The following is a 22837-nucleotide window of genomic DNA, read 5'->3' on the forward strand; positions in this document are numbered from 1 at the left end:
ACGTCCCATATTGGAATAAAATTCAGGATCAGACACCAGCGGTAAAGCCCTTCGACGCCCCCTTATCCCCAGATCAACCAGTTTCCGATCCTATAAACCAGTCAATCAGAAATACATATGGAGCTGAGTAAACTGGATGGAGAACCTCACATCAAAAGTCCCAATAACCTCAACGACCTCCTCCATATCCATATCAAAAAACGTAGACCTGTCGGCATGATATCCACAAACATACGGCGACTGCGCGAGAAATACCTCCTTCGATCCAGATATCGCCATCGTCACACGCATCGCAAAAGGAGAAGATGCAGCACCCTCTCTCAGAACACCTATAAAGGATATCCCCTCTGCATCATACCGGATATGAAAGCCCTTGAACGGATTTGCCTCGAATAGAACCCTCACTCCGTGGTGGTCGAACGGGCTCACAGGTCCAATCGAGCCTTTGGTAGTATTACACACTCGTTCCGTTATTTCTTTCCTGTATAGTTCGTTTGAGAGTTCCTCCGCCGTTACAGTTCGAGCCATGGGATCTCGAGACCTGATGGTCTCCCTGCTCCCGTTTGTGCTTATGAACTCCAGCGCGGTGATCTCGGTTACGGGTTGTCCGGGAGGGAGTGTCCGGCTGATATATCGTTGTCGTCTGTGTATATCCGGCCCAGATATCATAGATACTGCGATGCATATAAGGTTTTCTGGCATTCGCACTCGTTCTACCCATTGACCTTCAGCGGCAGAGTCGGCATGGTAGTCCTGCAAAGCCCTTCCGCAGAAGTCTAAGGGTCCCAACTCTGGACACAGGGTTGTTTCCAGGGTTTCTTTCATCCATTGAATAATTTCCCACACTTTCAGTCTCATTGGAAACAGATCTTCACAGCGTGCAGTAGCCCTATAGACAGACCGCCAGTCAACTGGCCCGTCCATAACGACGGGATGAAGAAAGCCGCGGTCTCCGTCTTTTGAGAATCGGGACTTCCAGAACATATTATCTCTGAAAATAGGATTAAACGGTCTAGAGACATATCGCAGGTTATAAAAGGTCCGGGTTCGAAGCAGAATTGCGATTTTCAGCCGAAGCTCAAAAGGGAGACGCGCAAAGGGATCGCGACTGCTGCTTATCGGAACGTACAAACGGGTTGTAGGGCTGGGAATATCTAATACTTCGTTTAAAAGCTCCTGAATGATAGTGCTTTTACAGAAATATCCGGGAGAACCTGGCGGGGTCTCGAACAATGGCTCTGCCAAGTGACCCCAGGTTAGCATAGACACTCGCCCTTGAATCAAGAATCACACCCTTAGGCGGCGGTAGTTTCAACAGAACATCGTATAATCGTTCACGGTCCGCAGGGCCCTGCTCGCCCAGACATTCTGTTAAGTACTGCCAGCACTGCGCATGAAAAATATAGAATAGACCCGATGGGGAGGACCGGCAATGACCACGGTCCCACAAGTCGGACGAAGTGACTCGCAGACATGAGTCGTCTTCGGACGGTGTATATTCAGAGACGACTTCCGAGAGAAGCACTTCACCATCTGAAGTTCGGTGAACTGTTTTGTATTCTAGCCAGGCACGGAGTCGAAGTCTCGGGTGGGCGAACTTACGGACTCTGATCATCCCGAGCCATCGAGATCCATATTCTCCCTTTGGCTGACATCCGCAGAGGATACACCTTGTGAAGTCCGTCTTCGGCGATACATGGACGTGGTACTGGCCATTGTGATCCATCTTGGACCATGTTCAGCAGCGGGTAATGTTCAAGCACAGTATCATGACGTCGAGTTCGAATGAGGCTTCACGCCTATAAACTCTGTTACTTAACAAGCTCAGTTCACCTGTTCACACCTTGAGCAGCCTGATTAGGGCAGTCAGACGCCCTGGTGGCCCTCAGCAGAAATGTGTCCGCTGTTTGCCCTACAAGGACGATCCGCACAGCCCCAGGACCAACTCGACCGCGTCCGAAAATTCAAACGATTCAATCCTCCTCTTCCACTCTTCACCCGCCAGAAACAATGTCACCAACCCTGCCATATGAGCTCATCCACCAGATAATCCTCCCATTAATTCCAGACGAACCATACTGGGCCAGGAACCACCGATCGGACAGGCCGCCCAGCGGGTCGGTATTGGCCAGGTTCCTGGGGTTGCGGCTTGTTAGCAGTATGACACCTCCCCTGTGATACTTTCTTTCTGGAAATTCATTAACACGCCGTAACAGGACTTTTTGACGCAGTTATAATTGACATCTTTCTAAATGCGATCCGGGCAAACCGCCTCGGGCGCGATATGGGATTGCGGTTTGGCCCACCGTCACCCTCAAGCATGGCTATGACCAGACGCCTCCTCAAGTGCTTTCTGGTCAGGTACCAGTCGAGCCCGGAGGTCAGGGAATTCCCGTTAATCAGCACGATCAATAGAGCTGTCGAAAGGGCGGTTGGCCTGTTTGCACGCTCTCGCGGGGGTAATACCGGCCACGGTCCCAGCGCTCATATAGTGGAGCAGCTGCGCATGAGTTACAGGGATGGAATGATTGCTGTCCTTGTCGGGATACTAGGACCGGACTTGATATTCTCGATCCTCGGCGGTGGATCAGACTTGGAAGATTTGGATGAAACGAAGGGTGAGGTCGATGCGGCTGTGTTGATGGCGGCGGCATATCTGGGACGACTCGATCATATGGTTCAACTAGTTGACCGTGGTATCAGTATTAGCTGCGATCCTGGGGATAAATGGGTCTATCCACCGTTGATTACTGCAGCTCTGGCTGGGAATATGGACGTGGTCAAGTTTCTGCAGCGGAATGATGTTGATCTGGATACACGTACTGTTGGGAACGGCTGTAGTCCTCTCCACTTTGCCGCGGTGACTGGCCAGGCTGAGATGGTTCACTATCTTCTCGAGCAAGGTCTTGACCCAGATGTCCGCAATAATGATGGAGACACGCCGCTCCAGCTGGCGGCTGGCTGTGGGCATTCCCAGGCTGTGCGTCGGTTGCTGTCAAGCGGCGAGGTCGATGCCAACAGACGTGATCGTTGGGACTGCGCTCCCTTGGCTTGGGCCGCAGCCAGAGGCTACGAAGAGGTGGTTGTGGAACTGGTGGCCTGCGAGACGGTGAATGTCCACGGTATACACCACCTGGGCCACCAACGCGGAACTGTAACGGAGATAGCCGCACGGGCAGGGCACGAGAGTGTCTTCCATCTGTTATTTGCTTATGTTCCGAGACTCTCGACAAGTCTCTTCGGCGCTGCCCTTTCCAGCAGCAGGACGAGCATTGTGAAAGCCGTAGTAAAGGCCGATTCCGATATAGTGGACCAGTACGAGAATCATAGACAGTGCAGCACACTGCTCGAGCCAGCCAGGAATGCAAACGATGAGCTTCTTGCATACATACTGTCGCAGGGCTTCGGGTCCATCAACCGGGACAACGGCGGCTACACGGCCCTACATTATGCTGTTATGAGCGGGAGCACCAGCACAGTCAAGCTGCTGCTCGATCATCCTGCGACAGACATCAATATCAACATCGATCCAGAGTCTGTCTCCACCCCACTACACTGTGCTATTGCATCGGGGGGGCCGACGCTTGAGATATTACATCTAATGCTTGACAGCCCGGGACTTGACCGAGGGGCCGTGAACACGCACGGTCAAACGATATTCTTGCATGCCGTTAGCTCGGGGGCTATACATCTAGTTAGAGCGTTGCTTTCTCGCGCCGATGTTGACATCCACGCCGTCGACAACGAGGGAAGCACTCCTCTGATGACTGCATCTCGGTGGGGACATTTGGACATCTTCAACATTCTCTTACAGGTACCAGGGACAAGGCTCGAGCAAAGGAACAGCCGTGGCCGAACGGCTCTTTTCCTAGCTGTAATGTATGGACAGGTGCATATTGTTAAGCGCTTCTTGGAACGTGATATGAGCATGACAGTGGAATGCCTTCGGGAATCTATACTAGATAAGTTTCTTCCTGACGCGGATGAGATGAGACACGTCCTGGCCCAGGACCCTTCGTTGCAAAATGCTGAGCTTGAGGTTGATTTGGATACGCTGAGGAAACTAAAGCAGGCATTGGAGCTGGTGGTGGCTCATGTACAAATGCTCACGCAATCATAATGACTCCAGCTGAGCTATGTACTCGGTCTGTCCCTCTCACATTTGACTATATTTGTCTTAATTCATGTACATATTCTGACAGACTTATAATCCTAATTCGGCACATGCGCCACAACCTCAATCTCTACCCTCATATCATCCTCCCCCAACCGCGTAACCCCAACACAAGTCCAAATCGGCTCATGGTCCGGACAATACTTCCGAAAATTCCTCACCATCGCCGCCAGCGCCTCGTCGTTAATGGGCACATGGTACGAGTTCACGCGGAAGACCTGGTTCCAGCCCTCGCCGCCGGCGTCGCGCAGGTTGTGCTCGACGTTCGCGAAGGCCTGGTCGATCTGCGCGTTGATTTCTTTGTAGAATGAGCCGGTTTCGCGGTCCCAGCCGCCTGCTACCGTTAATATTGGATGTCCATGGCACGATTATGGGGGGCGTACCTTGTCCGGCGCACTCGATGCGGTCGCCGATGCGGACGGCCTGGCTGTATTTGAAGTTCTGGCGGTTGCGTTCGCCGACGCCTTTGTAGTTGAAGTATTGGAGGTGGGACATTTTGCTTGGTTTAGGATTCAGTCAGTCTAGTTTTGTTATTTGTTGGAGTGGTCTTTTAAGTGAAGACGTTAAGAGGGGCACAACTGCTTACAAATGGCTGGCGGGATACATATTCCGCTGTCCCACGTCATGCCATGGATAGATATATAAACGATATTCGGGAAATGCTCAAAATATCCTGTTAGTTTGAAATATGTGTTAACATCCAGCTGTCCGCTAAAATGAGTTCCAAAATTCTTCTGGCAGGCGCCACAGGCTACGTGTTGGTATCCCATGCACATCCACTACTGTCCACTGTTAACCGCAGACAGAGGAGGAACTGTCCTGAGTACACTGTTAAACACCCAAGATGCTGCAATAAAGAATGCATCGATATCCGTGCTCGTCCGGAATACCCAACAAGCACAGGTCCTAGAAGAAAAAGGCATCTCCACAGTCCAAGTCGGCGACTACACCGACACGACTGCCATTGCGGAGCTAGCCAGCGGTTATGATGGTCGACCTGCTCTGCATCACTAAAAGCCTTGCACCGTACTGACTTGTATAGTGATCGTTAACGGCGCCTCTGGATTTGAACTCGGTCTCGCAACGGCATTGATTGAGGGCCTAGCACAGCGAAAGAAGAAGCTCGGCGTTGAGGTTCATTATATCCATGTTTGTATCTACCCTCCCACTTAGACCCTACCTGTGACTGATAATGGTTGCAGACATCAGGAACAACAAACATCGCCGATAGCCCGCTACTGGATCTCTATCCGGGGTATAAGGCAGACCCGATATCCGACTCATCACCGGCCCAGCTCACCTCAGAACTCCGAAGACTAGACGCCGCATCGCCGTATATCCAGCGCAGTGTTGATCTCGCTGTGATGGACAAAGGGAAAGCCACCGGCGTAAAAACACATAGTATCTGTCTCCCCATGCTGTTTGGCGTGGGGACAGGTCTGTTTCGGACAGTGTCGGGCCAGATCCCGATCCTGGTCCGTGGGGCTATTCAGGCTCGGCAGGCGTGGCTTGTTGGGGATGGGTCTGCTTTGAAGGGGTATGTGCATATAAAGGATGCGGCGAGGGTTTATGAAATTGCTGTGAGTAGGGTACTTCGTGGGTTGTCCGTGCCGTATGGCGAGGAGGGTGTTATGTTTGTTGGAGACCGTGAGTATACTTGGAATGAAGTTGGGGAGAAGATTGCGAGTGTTGGAAAGGCGCTGGGTGTTCTCGATACAGACAAGGTCAAGTACGTGAGTATGGAGGAGGGGGGGCGTCTGTTGGGGATGGATGATATGCAGTACGTGGAGGCTGCGTATGTGTCGAGGTATAACCACCCATGAATACTCGGGATCTGCTCACTAACTTTTACAGTGCGAGGGCAACTGCAGATATTGCCAGGGGCCTGGGCTGGAAGCCGGTGTATTCCGATGCATTTGACGAGTATTTCGGCGATGTGTGGAATATTGTCCTTGAAGAAGCCAAATAGTCATTTAATTACTGAAGACATGACTCCATAGCCCTAACTAGACATTACCCAACTAGCCATTATACCGTCACTTTCTCCCTCCTAGCCCTCAACTCCCCCGCCATAACAACCGCATGATCAGCCCTAATAACAGGCCACTTATGGAAGAAATACGCAAACACCGCCGCACAGATACAAAGAACACCCAACCAGCTCGTCGTCGTCGCAAAGCCCGCAATATACCGCGGCGCATCCTCATCCGGCCACAACCACGACGAATAAATCGAGCTCGCATTTCCAATCGCATTGATCAGCGCAATCGCAATCGCGCGCTTCGCTGCCGGCTGCGGGATCACATCGGAAACCCATGTTTTCACCAGCGGGGAGCAGCCGTAGATAGTGCCGAAGGCAAAGATGGTGAGCACGTACTGCGCTGTTCTGTCGCTTGTGGTGGCGACGGCGATGAAGAGGATGCAGCCCACGCCGGATAACCCACAGATGAATTGCCATTTGGCTTTGTATCTGTCGGCGAGGTAGCAGCAGACGACGACGTAAACGAGGGCGGCCATGTATGCTGGGATTGTATGGTCTGTCTGAGTTAGTAACTGGCGGTTGTATACTAGGGGTGGCTTACACTGCCCATCAGGCCCCGTCCAGCCGAAACTCTCAACAAGCGTTGGAATGAAGTACTGCATCGTCTGGGCACCGGTGACAAGCACAAAGAGGAAGCACTGCGCCCACACCCTCCAGTCGCGGCAGGTCATCTTGAATGCCTCCCAGTGCGGGATATGCTCAGCGCCGCTGCCTTGGGTTAGGGCGATACCGTCGACGGCGAGTCTGTTGCACGCCAGCATTCTCTCCTCCTCGTTTAGGAAGCGTTTGCTGGTTGATGGGTAGTCCGGCATGAGGAAGTAGATGATTATTGCGGCGACGATGGAGCCGAGACCTTCGAGGATCTGCCATACTCAGTATTGCATACGGTTATAAGGATCAGGATCAGAAGAACTGACGAAGAGCCATCTCCAGCCTGGTAATCCTGAGACGCCGTCCATATGGTCGGTGATGACACCTGCAAGAAGGCCAGATATGGCCCCAGCTAGTGGGACAGATGTATACAGAAGAGCATATCTCGTCGCAAGCTCATACCGCCGATACCACGACGACAGGAAGAACGCACACCCAGGGGCAAAGCCAGCCTATATAATTAGAAAAGCACTAAGACTCTATCTTTGGGAACGTACCTCCGCAAACCCAAGTAGAAACCGCATACCGGCCAATTGACCCCAGTTATGCGTGGCGCCCATCAGCGCAGCAAACGTCCCCCAGACAAGAGCCAATCCAGGAAGAAACACACTCGGTCGTACACGGGTCAAGATCATATTGGCCGGGACCTCGAAGACAAGGTACGAGACGAAAAAGACGAGCACAATGATAGAGTATTGCGACGAGGAAAGACCAAATTCATCCTCCAGGCCGCCAGTTTTGGCATTTCTATACATAATCAGTACGAATCATCCATGGTATAAACGAGAAGTGCCATACCCAATATTAGCCCGGTCAAGATACCCCAGTAGATACAGTACCCAGCAGCACGGCAGGATGCGCCAGTCAAGCTTGCGCTTAAGTTTCTTTTCCTCGATGGTATTCTCAACCCATTGGGAGGCGACCTGCTGCGCTTCGACTACATTAGCGGCAGCATGTTTCTCGTCCAGGTCATGTCCGTTGTCGGTAGAGACGCGCTCCATATGTTGATGTCTCTCTTTCTCGTAAGACATGATGCCAGATCAGGTGTTTATGGCACAAGGACCGCTTTTAGAATGACGGTCCACATGAGGGTGATCCCTTTATATATACGACGCCCAGCAACTGTTCTAGGAGAGCATCAGTTGATGCAGGGTCTTCCCCACGGGGACTGTGGAGTACTCCTCGGCGAAAGCACCGACTTCTACCATACTGTATCACTAATCAGTTGCTGCAGTGCCATTGGCCGTCTGTGTGTAGCGCAATTAGGCTCTTGGAGTATCGGCAAAACCGCCGTTATCGCGGCACTTTCGCCGTCTTCATGATACGACAGCTACGCATTCTGCTGTTATAACAGCGCCTTCGTCTAATATACCCAGGAGCTGAAGAATTATCTATCCCATCTTCCATCCCTTCCACAAAGCCACCCCAGTTAGAATCGTCACCATGGTCGGCGCAGTAACCACCCAACCCACCCTCCCCCGCCGCGCACGCATCGCAATAACACTCGGCGACCCCTCAGGAATCGGGCCAGAACTGATCGCAAAGCTACTCAGCAACCCATCAAACCGACAACGAGCAGATATAGTGCTTCTCGCAGACAAATCCGAGCTTGAATCCGGCATATCCGATGCCGGGGGCTTGGATATCGCTATATCCCCTGACGTCCCCGGGCCACATGGGATCCAAGTCCTCGACGACAACAGCGCCTCCCAGTTCCCATCTGCACGAGGCCAAGTATCAAAAGCCAGCGGGGGGAGGTGTATGCACCAGCTCCGGCGGGCGTTGAAACTCGTACAGGTCGGTGAGATTGACGGGATTGTATTCGCGCCCTTGAATAAGAGTTCGTTGAAACAGGCCGGGATGACCGAGGAGGATGAACTGCGGTGGTTTGCGAATCAGCTGCGGTTTGAGGGCGTGACGAGCGAGATCAATATCGCCGGTGAGCTGTGGACGGCTAGGGTTACGAGTCATATTGGGGTTGAGGATGTGGCGGGGAGGATTACGAGGGGGGCGACCCTTAAAGCTATTGAGTTGTTGCATAGGCTACGGTATGTCTGACCTGGACGGTGTTTGGATAGAGACTGATGAGAGCAGGTGGGAGTCTGGGATCGAGTCCCCCCGTCTAGGCGTGTGTGCCTTGAACCCGCACAACGGTGAAAACGGCGCCTTCGGACGACAAGAGATAGAACATATCCGTCCAGCTGTGCAAGACGCCGTGGATCTCGGGATAAACGTGCAAGGACCGTTTCCCTGCGACACGATCTTCCTGAAGCGCGAGCACTTCGACGGCATTGTGACAATGTACCACGACCAGGGCCAGATCGCGATGAAGCTTCTTTCGTTTGACGGCGGTGTCACGGTGCAAGGGGGCCTTCCTATTCCCGTTGCCACGCCGGCGCATGGGACGGCGTTTGATATTGTAGGGAAGAATCTGGCGGCTGTTACGAGTACGCAGAATGCGTTTGATGTTGCGGTTACGATGGCGGAGAGGAGGATTCTTAAGGAAGAGGGTCTTGTTCCTGATGGGCCTGTTAAGAATGGTGTTTCTGTACAGACAGCTCCGGTGGTGCTTAATACTTCGTGTTGCTAGGAGAATAGATTCATTCCATATACTATTAAACATATGATGTATAAAAGGAGCAGTCACAGGAACGACAGTTCTGAATCAACCCCGTCAATGCCGAATAAAAACCCCTCGTCGAATCGCCAGTCCAGATCACCAGTAAGGTCAAATGGATCCTGGCGAGTGTCAACTTGCACCGCTGCAGTCCCTTCGACCGAAGTATCAGGGAACATGGGAGGCAGGTCAACCACCGCGTCTCGCTCAGCCGCCACCACTTGACGCTTCGACAGGTTCGTAGACGTAGATTGCGAAGGAAGTGAATAGAGGAACGCTCCCATTTCCCGCCCGGGAGAGAATCGCTGTAACAACTCGCCCAGTCCAGTAACAACCTGTCTGACAACATGCCGCTGGCTCGCATTGTCCGCTACCTGAGACAGCACTCGTACAAGGCGTTCTACATTCGTCAAAGCCGTTTTAGTATGAAAGTTTAGTCCATGCTCAGCGAGGTCCCGAGGGAGATGCAGGGTATTGCCATCACCGGATTCCGACTTCCCGAAAACGACAGCCATCTTCAGGAGAAAGGACGCACAGACTGCAACCATTGCATGGACAAAGATTGGCAAGCCAATTAATGCTTTCTGGAGATCTAAATCGTCCACAATAATCCTCGCCGTGCTCATGGCGGTCATTATGGCGATGTTGGAAGCCTCCTGTCTGTCCCAGTTCATATCAAGGCTCGGTGTATCGTGAGACGCCTCCCTTGCTGAGATACCACGGAGCGCAACCGAGTTAAGCTGGAAGCGTGCCAGATGATAGTACAGAGCATTCGCTGCAGAGGACGTCAAACTGTCTCGTCGAACCCCGACTTCCTTAGACGGGTGCTCAAGTCGCCATTGATCAACCGAGATATCAAACTCTTTCAACCTTTCAAAATCCCGTCCACTGAGCTCGAGGTCCGGATCGCACCCATGCATGAAGTACCCACTAGCAAGAATGCGGAATAGTTTCACCTGAGCCACGAGGCCATGGTCCCCCTTTGACGACAACCCGCTGGTTAAGAGCTTCTCCGCGTTCCGTATCGCCGCATCTTCATGCATCATGGGCGGCCGGCCATACGCGAGTGCAAACTGATGATCACACACATAAAGAACATACCAGAGTCTTACGCGCTCATACGACTCCAGCGACCCGCGCGCAAACTGCAGCGAGGATTTATGCAGGTTCATCTCGGTGCCTACTCGCACGGCGCGGCTGCAGAGCGCCCAGCTCAGGCTTGTGAGGTAGAAGGCCCCAATACAGAGCGCACGGATAATATCTAGATTCTGGCAGCGGAGTAGACACGACCCGCGCATGAGCGATACAAATGCTCCGTACGTGGAGTGCAGGGATTGTTCGCGATTTGGAATATGGAGGGCCGCTACGGTGAGTACCACGGCCACTAGGAATGACGACGACTGTCTTGCCTCGTGCAGGGATTTGTGCGAGCAGAGCATCCCGTCCCATAGGAGGGGGTTTATGTGTGTGAGGTAGTGATCGAAGAGGAATTCTGCTTCGGAGACTGGCAGGGCGCCTTGGGTGATGAAGTCGGGTCCGTTGACGTCGGCGGGATCGACGCGGATTAGTTGTGAGTTGTTCGGGTCTGTGAGATTGTACAGATTGTTCATTGGCAAGGGAACGAGATCTGAATCATCCTGGTGTTTGCGGAGGCCTGCTGAAGGGCCTTCAGGGGTGAAATTGTCCGCCGATTCGGAGTGAACGGTGCTCAACGGGGAGGCTTGCTTGGGTGCTGCATTGTCTGGAGGATGCATGGATATCGTACTATCAGTGGTAGTAATATTGTTTAAGTTAATGTGATGCAGTAGCTTCTCAACAGTCTCGCTGAGCCGGTTTATCGTTGCTGCAGTTTGTGTTTTCCAGCTACGGCAGTTAGCCAGGATATATATTAGGGCTTGATCACTTACGCAGCGTCCTCATCTATAAACTTCTGGGCAAAGTTGTGAGGAACACATTGCACTCCACTCCTCAGGCATTTATTACATTCTGCTCGACCAGGCTGCACAAAGCATTTGATCTTGTGTTTCTTACATTCGGCACCTTCTTGATCAGCAACGCCATCCTGGGTTTGGTGTAAACTCACAAGCCCGAGTAAGCCGCGGCTTTTCAGCAGGCAATGCACTTAGTCTTGGGCGCTTATTACCGTTCATCATGCGTAAGAATAAGCAGCCTGGTCGTACAGGCCATCTTCGCAGTTGAGCGGCGGATGCGCCGATTTATGCGGGGAATGGCCTCGGCAAAAGCGCCGATCTGCTGGAATACCGGTCTAGTCGGGAGTGCTCCGGATAAACCAATGGTCTCGTTGGAGTTGGAGCTCCTTCGCTATCCTCGTGGTAACCTGCCTGGACTGGGATCTCAGGCGGAGTAACACTTCCCGTTTGGGAAATTCCATTCCGGCCTCGGAGTTGGTCACGTGCAGCCAGGGCCATCTGCAGACAAGGATCCCATCTGAGATTCCCTTCTTTCAAGTTTTATTGATGTATCGGCGGGACGGGAAGCTCATCTCGTACGAGCCGTGTCGGATCTCCAAGGTCCGATGCGACCATGCTTCCCCGGTCTGTGCACGATGCCAGACTCGGGGGGCACCGGAAAAGGTCCCCATACTCCCTGAAGACACAATGTATACACTAACTGAATGAAGTGCTTCTATCACCCAGCTCCGATGACCAGGAAGACTTCGGATTTCTGCTCATACCGAGTTGAGAAGCAACCAAGCAGACCTGCTACAAAAACAAGGGCTCAGGTCAACCCCCAGAACCAGAAGCTGTGAATTGCCGTATATTCGTCAAAACATCATCTCGTCGTAAAACCACCACCTCGTTTGCCGTTAGAGTATCGAAATAGTTAACAATATGCAACGTAGGGCTTGTGTTGTGTACTTGTTGGATCAAGCTCAAATTTATTAGGTAAATACTCCATTTGCGCTCTCACTGCCTGGATCTCATACCAGAACAAAAGCTCTCATAAAAAGGCAGAATCCTCATTTTCTACATCGAATTTTGATGTACAAAAGAATAGGATCAGCTCTCAGATTGTTCCTGTATGTAATATACTACATCATATAACAATTTATCTCTTATCTCTCATAGAACACGTGTAACATTCTATTTCACATGGGTGTTTTGTTGTACTGTTCCAAAGGTCCCCCCGCAACATCAGCCTTGATCTGCAATCCAATCAATCTTGAGAAGAATCTGGCATGTGCGATTGAACCACCAGTATACCATATTCCAGGATCTGAAGATGAAGTCAACACCAATAATGAAGCAATATACCGGAGAGTGTCGAGAGGACTTACAATTCATTGGCTTCCATGCTCCGCGAATCTCACCTTCTTCGTCAACTCCGAAGTAGTCTTCCAACTTGTCTGCAATATCCCACCCAACTATACTGGCCGCCGTGTGGCGCAGGTTGCCTTCGAACCCAGTACAGAAAACGATGACATCAGCATCCAAGGTAGATCCGTCACTGAATTCAAGCCCAGTAGGTGTGTAGGCAATAGGTGTCACGCCAGTTTTCATGTTGATCTATCGCTTCATTTAGCGCATGTTGAGACTTCTGAGGGGGCATGGGAAACTTACAAGTCCTGCTGAAATCTTTGCAGAACATCCAACATCAAGGTAGTGGCCTCCGAGCCTCACGCAGAGAAACTCAAATATGTCGCCGTATCGCCCGACTCGGAAACCGGCACGCTCCAAAGCATCAAAACGTTCGTGCTCTTTATCCGCCATGCTGGCCATGTGCTTCATGGCAATTTTCCGGGAAACGGCAATAGGCAAGGATAACTGGATTCTATCTGCGACCTCTGTCGGAACATCGGAGTTGTAGAAACCTGTCAATAAACATTAGCCTTGGTCGGTTCTACAAGCCATATCATATTGTGATCTTACGATCTTGATTAAGGTATTCAACTGGTATGACACCTGATTGCCTGTCAGCGTAATCATTTTACCCACGTGGGCATAATCTAACTCACATGTACGGTTCCGTTGCGCCATAGTGACTGATTCCAAACCAGCATCAAGCATATCACTTGCAACGTCATGGGCTTCGAGTGCGTGTTAGCATAATTAAGATACTCATAAATTTCACCAGATCAGAAAGAACTCACCTGTATTGGCCGACCCGATTACCACTCCCTTTTTGCCCGTCCATGCCTTTGCAGATTTATAATCGACAGAGTGCAAAACTTCGCCTTGGAATATTTTCTTCATGAATGCTTTAGCGCTTAGCCAAAATAAGTTTTTTTCTGTTGAAACTGACCTTGTTTGGGACTTCTGGCATCACGGGTGTCTGACCAGAACCAGAGGCTAAAACAAGGTGGCGAGCACAGATAACAGACGAATCGAGTGACCCGTTCTGTTTGTAATTCAAAATCCACATATTGTCTTTCTCATTCCGGGATGCGGACTCGAGCGTGGTATTGAGCCAGACATTCTTCTTGGTGTGTTAGAATTGTATTCGAGTTATGCACATGTTGTGACCCGGGGATACCTACAATACCGTACTGATTTACGTATCTCTGATAGCCACGAGCAAGATCTGTCCTTTTGAGGAAATAGGGATCCTCCGGTGGGAATGTACGCGAGAACGGAAGATGACCTGATTGTCCTGGTTAGCCCTCCAGCCGAGCTGGGTTTCCACTAATCCAGCTGTTGTGATCATACCGTAGTCTTTAGATGTATGAACTAAATTGCATAAATTATCCCCCGACCCTGTATCTCGAACAACAGGCAGGATGTGAGATTAAGATCACTTACGCGTAGCAGAGTCATAACGGTTCATCCAGTTGTCCCCGATCTGAGGATTCTTTTCGAGGATAACATATGATACTCCCAGTGTCTCTAGACGGCCAGCAACGCTCAAACCTGCCATACCCGCGCCTACAATGACGCAATCAAAGCTAGAGGATTTTGAAGCCTCCAGGCAGTAGGTTCGAGGTCTCGCAGACCCAGCTTTTGACTCAGATTCGAAGAGATCACAGTTCGGGTGACCTTTGATCTGTTCAAGCAGTGTGCTCAGCAGCCATATCCGCCAATTCCCGCTTGGAAGGTCAGGTACAAGGCCAATGAACCCCGATCCTAACACCCCTGGGTTTCCATTGGTCTCGAACGTAAATCTTGCTTGAACCCAGGAGTTATCAGGTCCCACTCTCATGATGTGGGACGACTCAGGAATAATATTGAAATTATGCGGGTGATGCCGACCCGAGAGCTCCTGCCAGGCCGAGGACACGGCCTGGGAACCATAGAATGTTCTCACTGTTCCTGTCAGAGCTAACAGGTCTCTCCATAGTGCGCCCTGTGTTAGCATATCGGAACTCAATGAGTCGAGTTTCTCAATTGATGATTGGGCGACGGAGGCATGGTCGATGTCCTCCGCAATGACCGCTTCCGGGAGGTCGCCTTTCAGAGTCCCAATAGGAACAGCTTGCTTCCGTGGAAACCAAGACCCCATACTGTCGTGTTTTAGTGTACTTGGTACTGCCTGGTGTCTCTTTGTATCTTTGTTGTCGACGAGAACTGTGATATCCGGGATGATTAAGCTATGGGTCTGTCACTTATTTATGTTACTGATGATTGATTAAAGCAATACCACCCCGAGGTCTGAATGCCTCCCCAGGTAAGGATTGTTCTTGTGAACTTCGAAATATCTAATCCCATGATCAACATAATATACCAAAATAAGGTTCCGCAAGGTCAAAACCGCAGATCCCGCTCTAAACCCGCAAAGCCCCCGCATAAGTCCGCCTTCATTCCGCAACAATGTGGGGTGGCAGCTTTCAAAGACCTGACAAAATTCAAAATCCCGCAATCCCGCAATGACAATTGGTTCGGTAAAACACTTATTGGTCAATTGTACAATGTGGATAACACTGTTGAAGCTGGTTCTAGATATCGCGCATTTCAAAATCGAATCCGCTGTTGCCCGCCCTCACCATTCAACGGCATATTCACCTCAGTCTGATGGCCCGCCCATTGCCCGCATATCGACCTGTCACTAGGCTACCTCAAAGCATATTGATTGTACAAGTTACATTCGAGTCAAGTTAAAAGCAAGCTTGATTTTCCAGATCTAGCAAATTGTATCCATCCTTCACTTTAATCAACTGTATCCATCATAACACACAACAAATATGACCAACCAAACCACCAACACTGCTGTCAAGCCTATCACCCCCAAGGCGATGGTGCACTTCGGGTTGTACACAACGCCGGACAAGTATGAGGAAATGGTGAAATGGCATCTCAATTTCTTCGGAGGAACTCTGGTTCTCAAGAATGAATTCGCCGCCTTCATTGCATATGACGATGAACATCACCGGATGGTTATCGTTTCGGACGCGAACCACAAACGACCCGAAGACCGAAAGTCTGCGGTGGGCATTTTTCACATAGCCTTCACCCTGGATACCCTCGCCGACCTCGCGACAAGCTACGAACAGAGAAAAGCTCTCGGCATTGAGCCGTTTTGGCCGGTCAACCATGGCATGAGCACAAGCATGTATTACTACGACCCGGACCACAATGAGTTCGAGTTGCAGGTGGACAACTTCGACACCACGGAGGCAGCACGGCAGTTCATGGCAAGCGAGGAATACGCCAACAATCCAATCGGCGTCGATATCAACGTTGATGAATGGCTTCGGCGAGTCAGAAGTGGGGAGGATGAAAAGAGTATCAAAGCGAGACCGGTTATTGGTCGGAGACACACCAGACCAGAGAACAGCATTTATTTTTCCCCAATTGAGATTGCGGCAAAGTAAATTGATTGGCTGTGTTTTGCGTGGATTTGATCCCAGGACATTTTGATCGACATGTCACCCAGCAGGGGAAATATCACTTGATCAGCATTCGTTAAATTCAAGTCGCAAATTCTATTGATTCATTATCGCATGGTTCTCCTAAATTTTTAATATCTTGGTTATATTCGACAGTTATGGTTAGTTGTAGAGAATAGTTAATTTTAATTTTACTTTGTAATCTCAGAAACAAACTGGGTGCAGAATACCGACCGGGGGTTCACTGGGTCAAATTAAGCAGTCCAGAGACTCTTGCAACCCCAAGGACCGAAGCGCCAGGTTTAACCTAAACCGTGTTTTCCCCGCATTTCAGTTGCTGTACACATCCGCTGTTCTCCGCTAACGCCCACCATTTATTAGTTTACATAGCCGCCTGCATCGGAACCAGCGTTAATGTTCACTCCCTTTTAATCTACTCTCGCCGCAATGACTACCCAGCAGAAAGGATTTGACAAACGAGGGCAGGGCAACGATGGCAGCGACACTGAACCTCAAGTGCCTGGGTCCAAAAGGCGAATGGTACGCAAGCGTGCTGCCCTGGCATGCGAAGAGTGTCGAGTGCGTAAGAGACGATGTGATGGCGCCTTGCCTACCTGCAGCGGCTGTACGAAGCGCATGACCACGTGTGTCTACTCTTCTGATATACAGACTAGGGAATGGCACAGCAGGTAGGTTCCACAACCAAATGGTTGAAAATGGTTGACTGAAATCTTTTGCAAAACACGACACTAAAAGAGCAATAGCATGATTCAATCGTTACGAGACCGGCTAGAAGAGTTAGAAAACGCAGGATTGTCACCACCAGCGTTTGAGAAAGATGTCTCCAACACAGATAATTTTCAACCGCCTTTGGTCCGAAATCCTATGTTATCCGATCGAAATGTGACGAATACACCGGTCGTTGAACCCGAGTCAGTCAAAGAGTCAGCACCAGTCACTATAACGCGAGTACCGTCTGCACAATCCCTTGAGCCATGCAGGTTCGAGAAACTCATGAAACCGATTGATGCAGCCATTGATTGTAATTCCAAAAGACGCGGGACTGGGCCACCGTCGTCCGTATATGCTGTGCCGGTCTCTAGGCCCATTATTGCAACAGACTGTACATGTTATCGGGCATTGGACACTTCAGAATGGTCCCTACCTCTTCGTCGACATGCCAACAGGCTGGTATCCCACTATTTTGGCACGATTCATTTGGTCTATCCTATCCTTCACCGACAAACTTTTTTGAGGCAGTATGAACAAATGTGGGAGTCGGATCTCCCAAACAAAACACCAACCTGCTCAGGACTATGTAGGCTGAGAAGCCGAGGAAGGTTATTCCCGGCCACGGTGCATGCAGTCTTTTCTCTTGCCTCCCTTTTTGAATCGGGGCCACCGGAGCAGAACGCAGCCCGAGGCAATATATTTTTTCGTCTTGCCCAGAAGATAGACCTGCTGGATATTTTGGACGATGAGGTGGGGATTGAAGGAGTTCAACTTGGGCTCCTTATGGGATTTTATTTGCAAAGCACTGAGAAATTTTCCAAATGCTGGAATATTACCGGTCTAACCATCCGCATGGCCCAAAATATGGGATTGCAACTTGGCTTGGGTGAAGCTTGTCAACGAGGAATACTAGCCTCATCCGCGTCACAATTGGAATGTGAGCTGCGACTTCGAGTGTGGTATGGATGCTTCTTGCTAGATAGGTATGTTCTTCTCCTTTTCGCTCACACTATCTATCTCCTACTTCAATATGTTTGACGTTTTGATCCACTGCCGCGGCACTTATGCTGATAATTATAATATCTCTAGAGAGATTTCTATGTCTTTTGGGCGACCGTTGATGATCCCCAGCGGTGGGAATATGAGCAAATTGCCCGAAGCAGTCGACGATGAACACTTAAATAGTAAGACGGGAAAGTGGAATACACAACCAAAGGGTCACCCTAGTCTTTTGGAGTCTTACATTCAAACAATCAAGCTCTATGATATCCTGGGGCAGGCTTTGGATAGAGAGGAACTCAAAGAGTTGACTCTTTCCTCGAAGCCCAACGCAGACTCATCTTCCGATGAACTCGTGAACATATTGAAATTGGAAACAAAGATAATGGAATGGCGAGAGGCCCTCCCTTTGTATCTCCAATATGACCCATCAGTGGGCAATGGCGGTCTTGGGAAGGCTGTTTCCTCAGAAGGGGTTACCGTTCTATCCGCGCATTTCTTAGCACAGGCGACAAGGCTCTATACAAGGTCAGTAATTACCAGAGGCCATTGTGAGGCAACTCTAACGGATCACAGGTTCCTGCATATCCGTCTACTTGTTCTACGTCCAGCCTTAGAGCGACTCTTCGAGACACAGCAACGTCACAGGCAGGCTCCAAATCAAAGGTCGAGTGAGTTCAGACTCGAAGATAAAATGCTTTCCGATACAGCTACTCAATGCATGCTCTGCGCGGACAAACTCGTTATGATTCTTGATGCCCAAATCAGATTGCAAAGCTTTGTGGCCTGGTGGTACAATGTCAGCTGTAAGTGCTTCCTTCGGGACTTTCTACATAGAGGCAACATACTAACATCATATTGTATAATAGACCTTCACACCAGTGGTAGTACCCTCCTGATGGGTCAGTTATGCTCCTTCAACGAAGAAAATCGAACAGATCAATCGTTCTCGGAGAGTTGGGACCTGTGTTTGCAAAATCTTTCTCGATACACGGCATTGAGTACCATTGCTAAAAAGTCATTTTACCTGCTACAAGAAAGTGCAGAAAGCTTGCGTTTGAACACTTCCCGGGCGGAGCGACAGGGACCTCAGTCCTCGTCAATCAAGGTGACAGATGAGGCAGGGGGTGGTAAGTCCACACATGCAGGATATCCAACATTCGGCTTTCAAGGGTCCCATATTCAAACCTCGAATAGTGGAGAAAGCAACCTGGAACTAGCGGAAACCCTTCCAGGCACCTCCCTGCAGAAGGACGCCGGCATGCAGTCGTTCCAACCCTACCAAGATCAAAATATTGATGTTGACCCCGGCATCGGCGGAGATAATATGGAAGGTCTTGGTAATGAGATATGGAACGTTGATCCAAATTACTGGTATTTAATGCCATTTTCCTCTCAACTAGAAACATTCCCCTGGAATTTCGATACTGCGGGTATTGGTCAATGAATATCTGCCATGTAATACTATAGAAATACAATACAAATTTGAAATGTCCAATTGATCTACATGTGCAAAAAGCGGTTATGGGTGGTATATATATCTATAATGCTGCTCTATACATACTGAGTCTAATCCCCGCCCCCTCTGACGACATTCTTGGTGCAATGCGGAGGCACCGCAACGTTCTTCTGTTTACCCGCTTCATCTCCGCTTCATCTCCGCCCCGACTCGGCATTTCCCTTTATGAACATAGTATATACACCAAATATCGATATATATATATATAACAGATGCAGGGAAAGAAGTACAGACGAAGAAAACTAAATCAGAACTCTTAGCTATTGCTTGTTATATTGGCAATTTCCATTCCTCGCCTAGCCATTTTCAATCACCACCATCAAGAAATGTCCCTTCCATCATTCCAAGCCGCCGTGGTCGTGGAGAAGGTCGGGGGTCCAGAAGTCTTGGAACATCGCACTGATTACCCTGTACCTACCCCAGGAGAGGGGCAAGTACTGGTAAAGAATACAGTGTCAGGTATCAACTTCATTGACACTTACTTCCGCACTGGTTTATATCCCTCTTCTAAGCCTGAAGTTCTGGGTCGTGAGGCTGCCGGAGCTATTGTGGCTCTTGGACCCAACACGGACAAATACCAACTAAAGGTTGGAGATCGAGTTGTTTGGCTGGGACCATCAGCCTATGCCGAATATACCGCAGTTTCAGCAGCAAAGGCAATCAATATTCCTCACGGTCTATCTGAGGAAATAGCTGCTGCTAGTTTCATGAGCGGGCTGACTGCCATCACGTTGACACAGGAAACCTACGAAGTACAAAAGGATGATTGGGTGCTCCTCCACGCCGCTGCTGGCGGTGTAGGCATCTTACTGGCTCAAGTACTAAAATATCTTGGAGCAAATATTATTGCAACTACTGGTGGAAAGGAAAAGGTGGCGCTTGTCAAGCGTCTAGGTATAGACCATGCCATTGATTACCGCAGCGAAGAAGGCAAAGACTGGGTTAAATTGGTCAAAGAGATCACCAACGGCAACGGAGTTGATGTGGTCTTTGATTCTGTTGGAAAGGACACATGGGAAGGGGGTCTGGAGGTTATTAAGAGGAAGGGCACAATTGTGTGGTTTGGGAACTCTAGTGGTCCCGTTCCGCCTCTTCCTTTGCCGTGAGTTTATTCCTTCATGTATTCTTTCTGATATGCTTTCATCGCTAATCCTGATATACACAGTCGCCTTTCCGCGAAGTGCATCAAAATTGCCCGACCCTCATTGCTTGGGTATATCGAGACGCGCGAGGAGTTGGAGTACTATTGTAACCAACTCTTTCGCCTGTTGACCTCGGAGAAGGTCAAAGTGCAAATCCATAATATTTACCCACTGACCAAAGTGCGACAGGCACACCAGGTGAGATGATGATTCCTTTCCCGCACACGTTGGACTGGTTCTGACTTCTATCTTAACTTCAAAGGATCTCGAGGGACGGAAGACTACTGGCAAGCTTCTGCTCAACGTATCAACATAGAAAGCAGATACCTAGGTTGAAAATGTTGAGAAGAAGGCCGTGCATAGGAGCAGAAACATATGAATGTCTAGTTTGCCGGTGAATTTCGTATGGCTGAATACTGAATATACTACCTTCCATAACTCGTGTCACAATATTTTGGTAATAGTTGTATTCCAGAGGACTCTTTCTAGCTCTTCTATCCTCCTCATAAAATTGCGATACAGAAAAAGATGGAAACTCACACTAACCATCTGCATGGATGGAGAGGGATCAAGAAAGTAGAAATAAAACTACGAACAAAAGAAACCTGGGAAAACATTTGAATGAGCTGAACTCTTCGCCCATATATCTCTAGTTGATTATTTTTACCTACATCTTTCTTACTATGATAAAATTACTCTTTCAGCATTTTGATTTAGCTTGGAGGTCATTGAAAAGATTGTTTAGGACTCTGCATTACGTACATGGTTGACGAGCTGGAGGAAAAAGAACAATATTAATAATAGCTAATATCACCAAAAGGGAGTATACTCAAGAATGAAATAGTGTTGGAGCCTCAGGCTACCAATGCTGACCGGATCATGTAGCTAGCTAGTTCTCCCCTCCCTTCTCTCTCCTCCTTTCTCTATATATCTACTTCGTTTCATAAAAATCATACACAGTCCTTTCTCTCCATTGAGATCTCTTCTTGTGTAGCGATTCCGAAAAATAATTAAGCAATCCGTTAATCCATGAATGGTTTCACTGCATGAGTATCTCATCCAGCCCCAGAACACCTGCACATTCCACCAAGCTGGCGTTTTGCAACTGCTGATACAATTCAATTTCATTTCTGGTCTTTCAGACTAGTGCGTCTTCGACTCCACCCCGGTTGCTTTTATTTACCTCCGCTTCAGGCGTCGCTGGGCCATTCCCGAGATTTGACCTGAAGATCCCGGCTGCCGAGAATGGGAGAAAATCCTCATACGTGATGGGGGTAGTCTCAATCAGTCCTAGCGATATCAACTTTTTCGAGTTCAATCCGAGAATTAAGTTGTCCCGATCGCCTGTGAGTATATTGTCGACCCTTGGAGGTAATCTGATACCGGAAATAAACCAAACCCTGTTGACGAAGTTCGGACCAATCATCAGGAACGCTCGAGAATGACATCAACAGGATCTTTTCGAACTCAGAAGAAGACAGGGGCATTTCAGCTGCATCTTTCCCCGCTGCCTGTTTCATTGCAAGTGATAAAAGCCGATCATAGATGTGGCGACCCTTGCAAGTGGCAGCTGCACCACGTTGTCCAATCTCTCCAAACCGGGCAGTATGTGTTCCATCGACTGATGCGTGGCTCGAAGCATAAAACTGGACTCGTTCTTCTAAAGCCTTGAAGCTTGTTCGGCGGAGCAAAGTTGGACATCGTCGGCGTGTAGGACCTTCGATTCTTTCCTTCGCTGGCATATCTTGCTTCATCATTTCCTCCTGGACCAGATAGATATCGAGAGTCCGGGGGGTAAGATGATTGATGTGAGCACTCGGAAAGCAGACGGTATCCGCTATCATTGGATGTGCCTCTTTCAGTGTCAGATATTCGTCGAATGCAACAGTCGACTTTGAATGCCATTTGAAAAATTTCAAAGCCTCGACGATGAGGTCGTCAGCGTCTTGTCGAGACATTGCTTTGACGGTTTCCGCTTCTTGAATAATCACCAGCAATCGTGCGGGAAAAAAAGATTCCTCTTTTCCAAAATTCTCTCTGTACAGGTCTTATGTCTGCGGAGACAAGTTCTTTACGCAGCACAGTGACAAACACTCGGAAAAGATTTTTCGTTAACGATAGTTCGTCAATTGGTCGGAATGCGGTGCCATGTAGTGGAAAACCAACAACGTGCAGGTCGTA

General features: G+C 49.5%; 12 protein-coding genes across 12 annotated transcripts; 6 read left to right on the forward strand and 6 right to left on the reverse strand.

Moving 5' to 3' along the window:
- Positions 1-105: 105 nt before the first annotated feature.
- APUU_50179A (uncharacterized protein) lies at positions 106-1726 on the reverse strand (the record flags this gene model as incomplete). Its single annotated transcript, XM_041705147.1, has 2 exons — positions 106-1238; positions 1294-1726. 2 exons carry the CDS (start codon positions 1724-1726, stop codon positions 106-108), a joined length of 1566 nt encoding a protein of 521 aa, XP_041557662.1.
- Positions 1727-2010: 284 nt separating this feature from the next.
- Positions 2011-4120, forward strand: APUU_50180S (ankyrin repeat domain-containing protein; the record flags this gene model as incomplete). The annotated part of the gene is made up of 2 exons (XM_041705148.1): positions 2011-2158; positions 2217-4120. 2 exons carry the CDS (start codon positions 2011-2013, stop codon positions 4118-4120), a joined length of 2052 nt encoding a protein of 683 aa, XP_041557663.1.
- Positions 4121-4212: 92 nt separating this feature from the next.
- APUU_50181A (RidA family protein) lies at positions 4213-4669 on the reverse strand (the record flags this gene model as incomplete). The annotated part of the gene is made up of 2 exons (XM_041705149.1): positions 4213-4508; positions 4558-4669. 2 exons carry the CDS (start codon positions 4667-4669, stop codon positions 4213-4215), a joined length of 408 nt encoding a protein of 135 aa, XP_041557664.1.
- A 221-nt stretch (positions 4670-4890) lies between these two features.
- On the forward strand, positions 4891-6143 carry APUU_50182S (NAD-dependent epimerase/dehydratase family protein; the record flags this gene model as incomplete). The annotated part of the gene is made up of 5 exons (XM_041705150.1): positions 4891-4931; positions 4981-5165; positions 5217-5323; positions 5377-5981; positions 6029-6143. 5 exons carry the CDS (start codon positions 4891-4893, stop codon positions 6141-6143), a joined length of 1053 nt encoding a protein of 350 aa, XP_041557665.1.
- Positions 6144-6202: 59 nt separating this feature from the next.
- Positions 6203-7897, reverse strand: APUU_50183A (uncharacterized protein; the record flags this gene model as incomplete). The annotated part of the gene is made up of 5 exons (XM_041705153.1): positions 6203-6711; positions 6757-7078; positions 7133-7318; positions 7364-7613; positions 7665-7897. 5 exons carry the CDS (start codon positions 7895-7897, stop codon positions 6203-6205), a joined length of 1500 nt encoding a protein of 499 aa, XP_041557666.1.
- A 412-nt stretch (positions 7898-8309) lies between these two features.
- On the forward strand, positions 8310-9456 carry APUU_50184S (uncharacterized protein; the record flags this gene model as incomplete). Its single annotated transcript, XM_041705154.1, has 2 exons — positions 8310-8914; positions 8961-9456. The coding sequence occupies 2 exons, from the start codon at positions 8310-8312 to the stop codon at positions 9454-9456; spliced, it is 1101 nt and encodes a 366-aa protein (XP_041557667.1).
- Positions 9457-9509: 53 nt separating this feature from the next.
- APUU_50185A (fungal specific transcription factor domain-containing protein) lies at positions 9510-11237 on the reverse strand (the record flags this gene model as incomplete). Its single annotated transcript, XM_041705155.1, has 1 exon — positions 9510-11237. One exon carries the CDS (start codon positions 11235-11237, stop codon positions 9510-9512), a length of 1728 nt encoding a protein of 575 aa, XP_041557668.1.
- A 1355-nt stretch (positions 11238-12592) lies between these two features.
- On the reverse strand, positions 12593-14940 carry APUU_50186A (flavin-containing monooxygenase; the record flags this gene model as incomplete). The annotated part of the gene is made up of 10 exons (XM_041705156.1): positions 12593-12720; positions 12782-13010; positions 13065-13315; positions 13374-13406; positions 13460-13531; positions 13595-13691; positions 13747-13923; positions 13982-14085; positions 14151-14171; positions 14244-14940. The coding sequence occupies 10 exons, from the start codon at positions 14938-14940 to the stop codon at positions 12593-12595; spliced, it is 1809 nt and encodes a 602-aa protein (XP_041557669.1).
- A 679-nt stretch (positions 14941-15619) lies between these two features.
- On the forward strand, positions 15620-16249 carry APUU_50187S (uncharacterized protein; the record flags this gene model as incomplete). The annotated part of the gene is made up of 1 exon (XM_041705157.1): positions 15620-16249. One exon carries the CDS (start codon positions 15620-15622, stop codon positions 16247-16249), a length of 630 nt encoding a protein of 209 aa, XP_041557670.1.
- A 1777-nt stretch (positions 16250-18026) lies between these two features.
- On the forward strand, positions 18027-19442 carry APUU_50188S (fungal specific transcription factor domain-containing protein; the record flags this gene model as incomplete). The annotated part of the gene is made up of 3 exons (XM_041705158.1): positions 18027-18523; positions 18572-18801; positions 18865-19442. 3 exons carry the CDS (start codon positions 18027-18029, stop codon positions 19440-19442), a joined length of 1305 nt encoding a protein of 434 aa, XP_041557671.1.
- Positions 19443-19840: 398 nt separating this feature from the next.
- Positions 19841-20972, forward strand: ZTA1_2 (quinone oxidoreductase family protein; the record flags this gene model as incomplete). The annotated part of the gene is made up of 3 exons (XM_041705159.1): positions 19841-20616; positions 20680-20854; positions 20919-20972. 3 exons carry the CDS (start codon positions 19841-19843, stop codon positions 20970-20972), a joined length of 1005 nt encoding a protein of 334 aa, XP_041557672.1.
- Positions 20973-21936: 964 nt separating this feature from the next.
- APUU_50190A (uncharacterized protein) lies at positions 21937-22614 on the reverse strand (the record flags this gene model as incomplete). Its single annotated transcript, XM_041705160.1, has 1 exon — positions 21937-22614. The coding sequence occupies one exon, from the start codon at positions 22612-22614 to the stop codon at positions 21937-21939; it is 678 nt and encodes a 225-aa protein (XP_041557673.1).
- Between the last annotated feature and the right edge of the window lie 223 nt (positions 22615-22837).

Source organism: Aspergillus puulaauensis, chromosome 5 (genome assembly GCF_016861865.1).
Source record: "Aspergillus puulaauensis MK2 DNA, chromosome 5, nearly complete sequence".
Lineage (NCBI taxonomy): Eukaryota > Fungi > Ascomycota > Eurotiomycetes > Eurotiales > Aspergillaceae > Aspergillus > Aspergillus puulaauensis.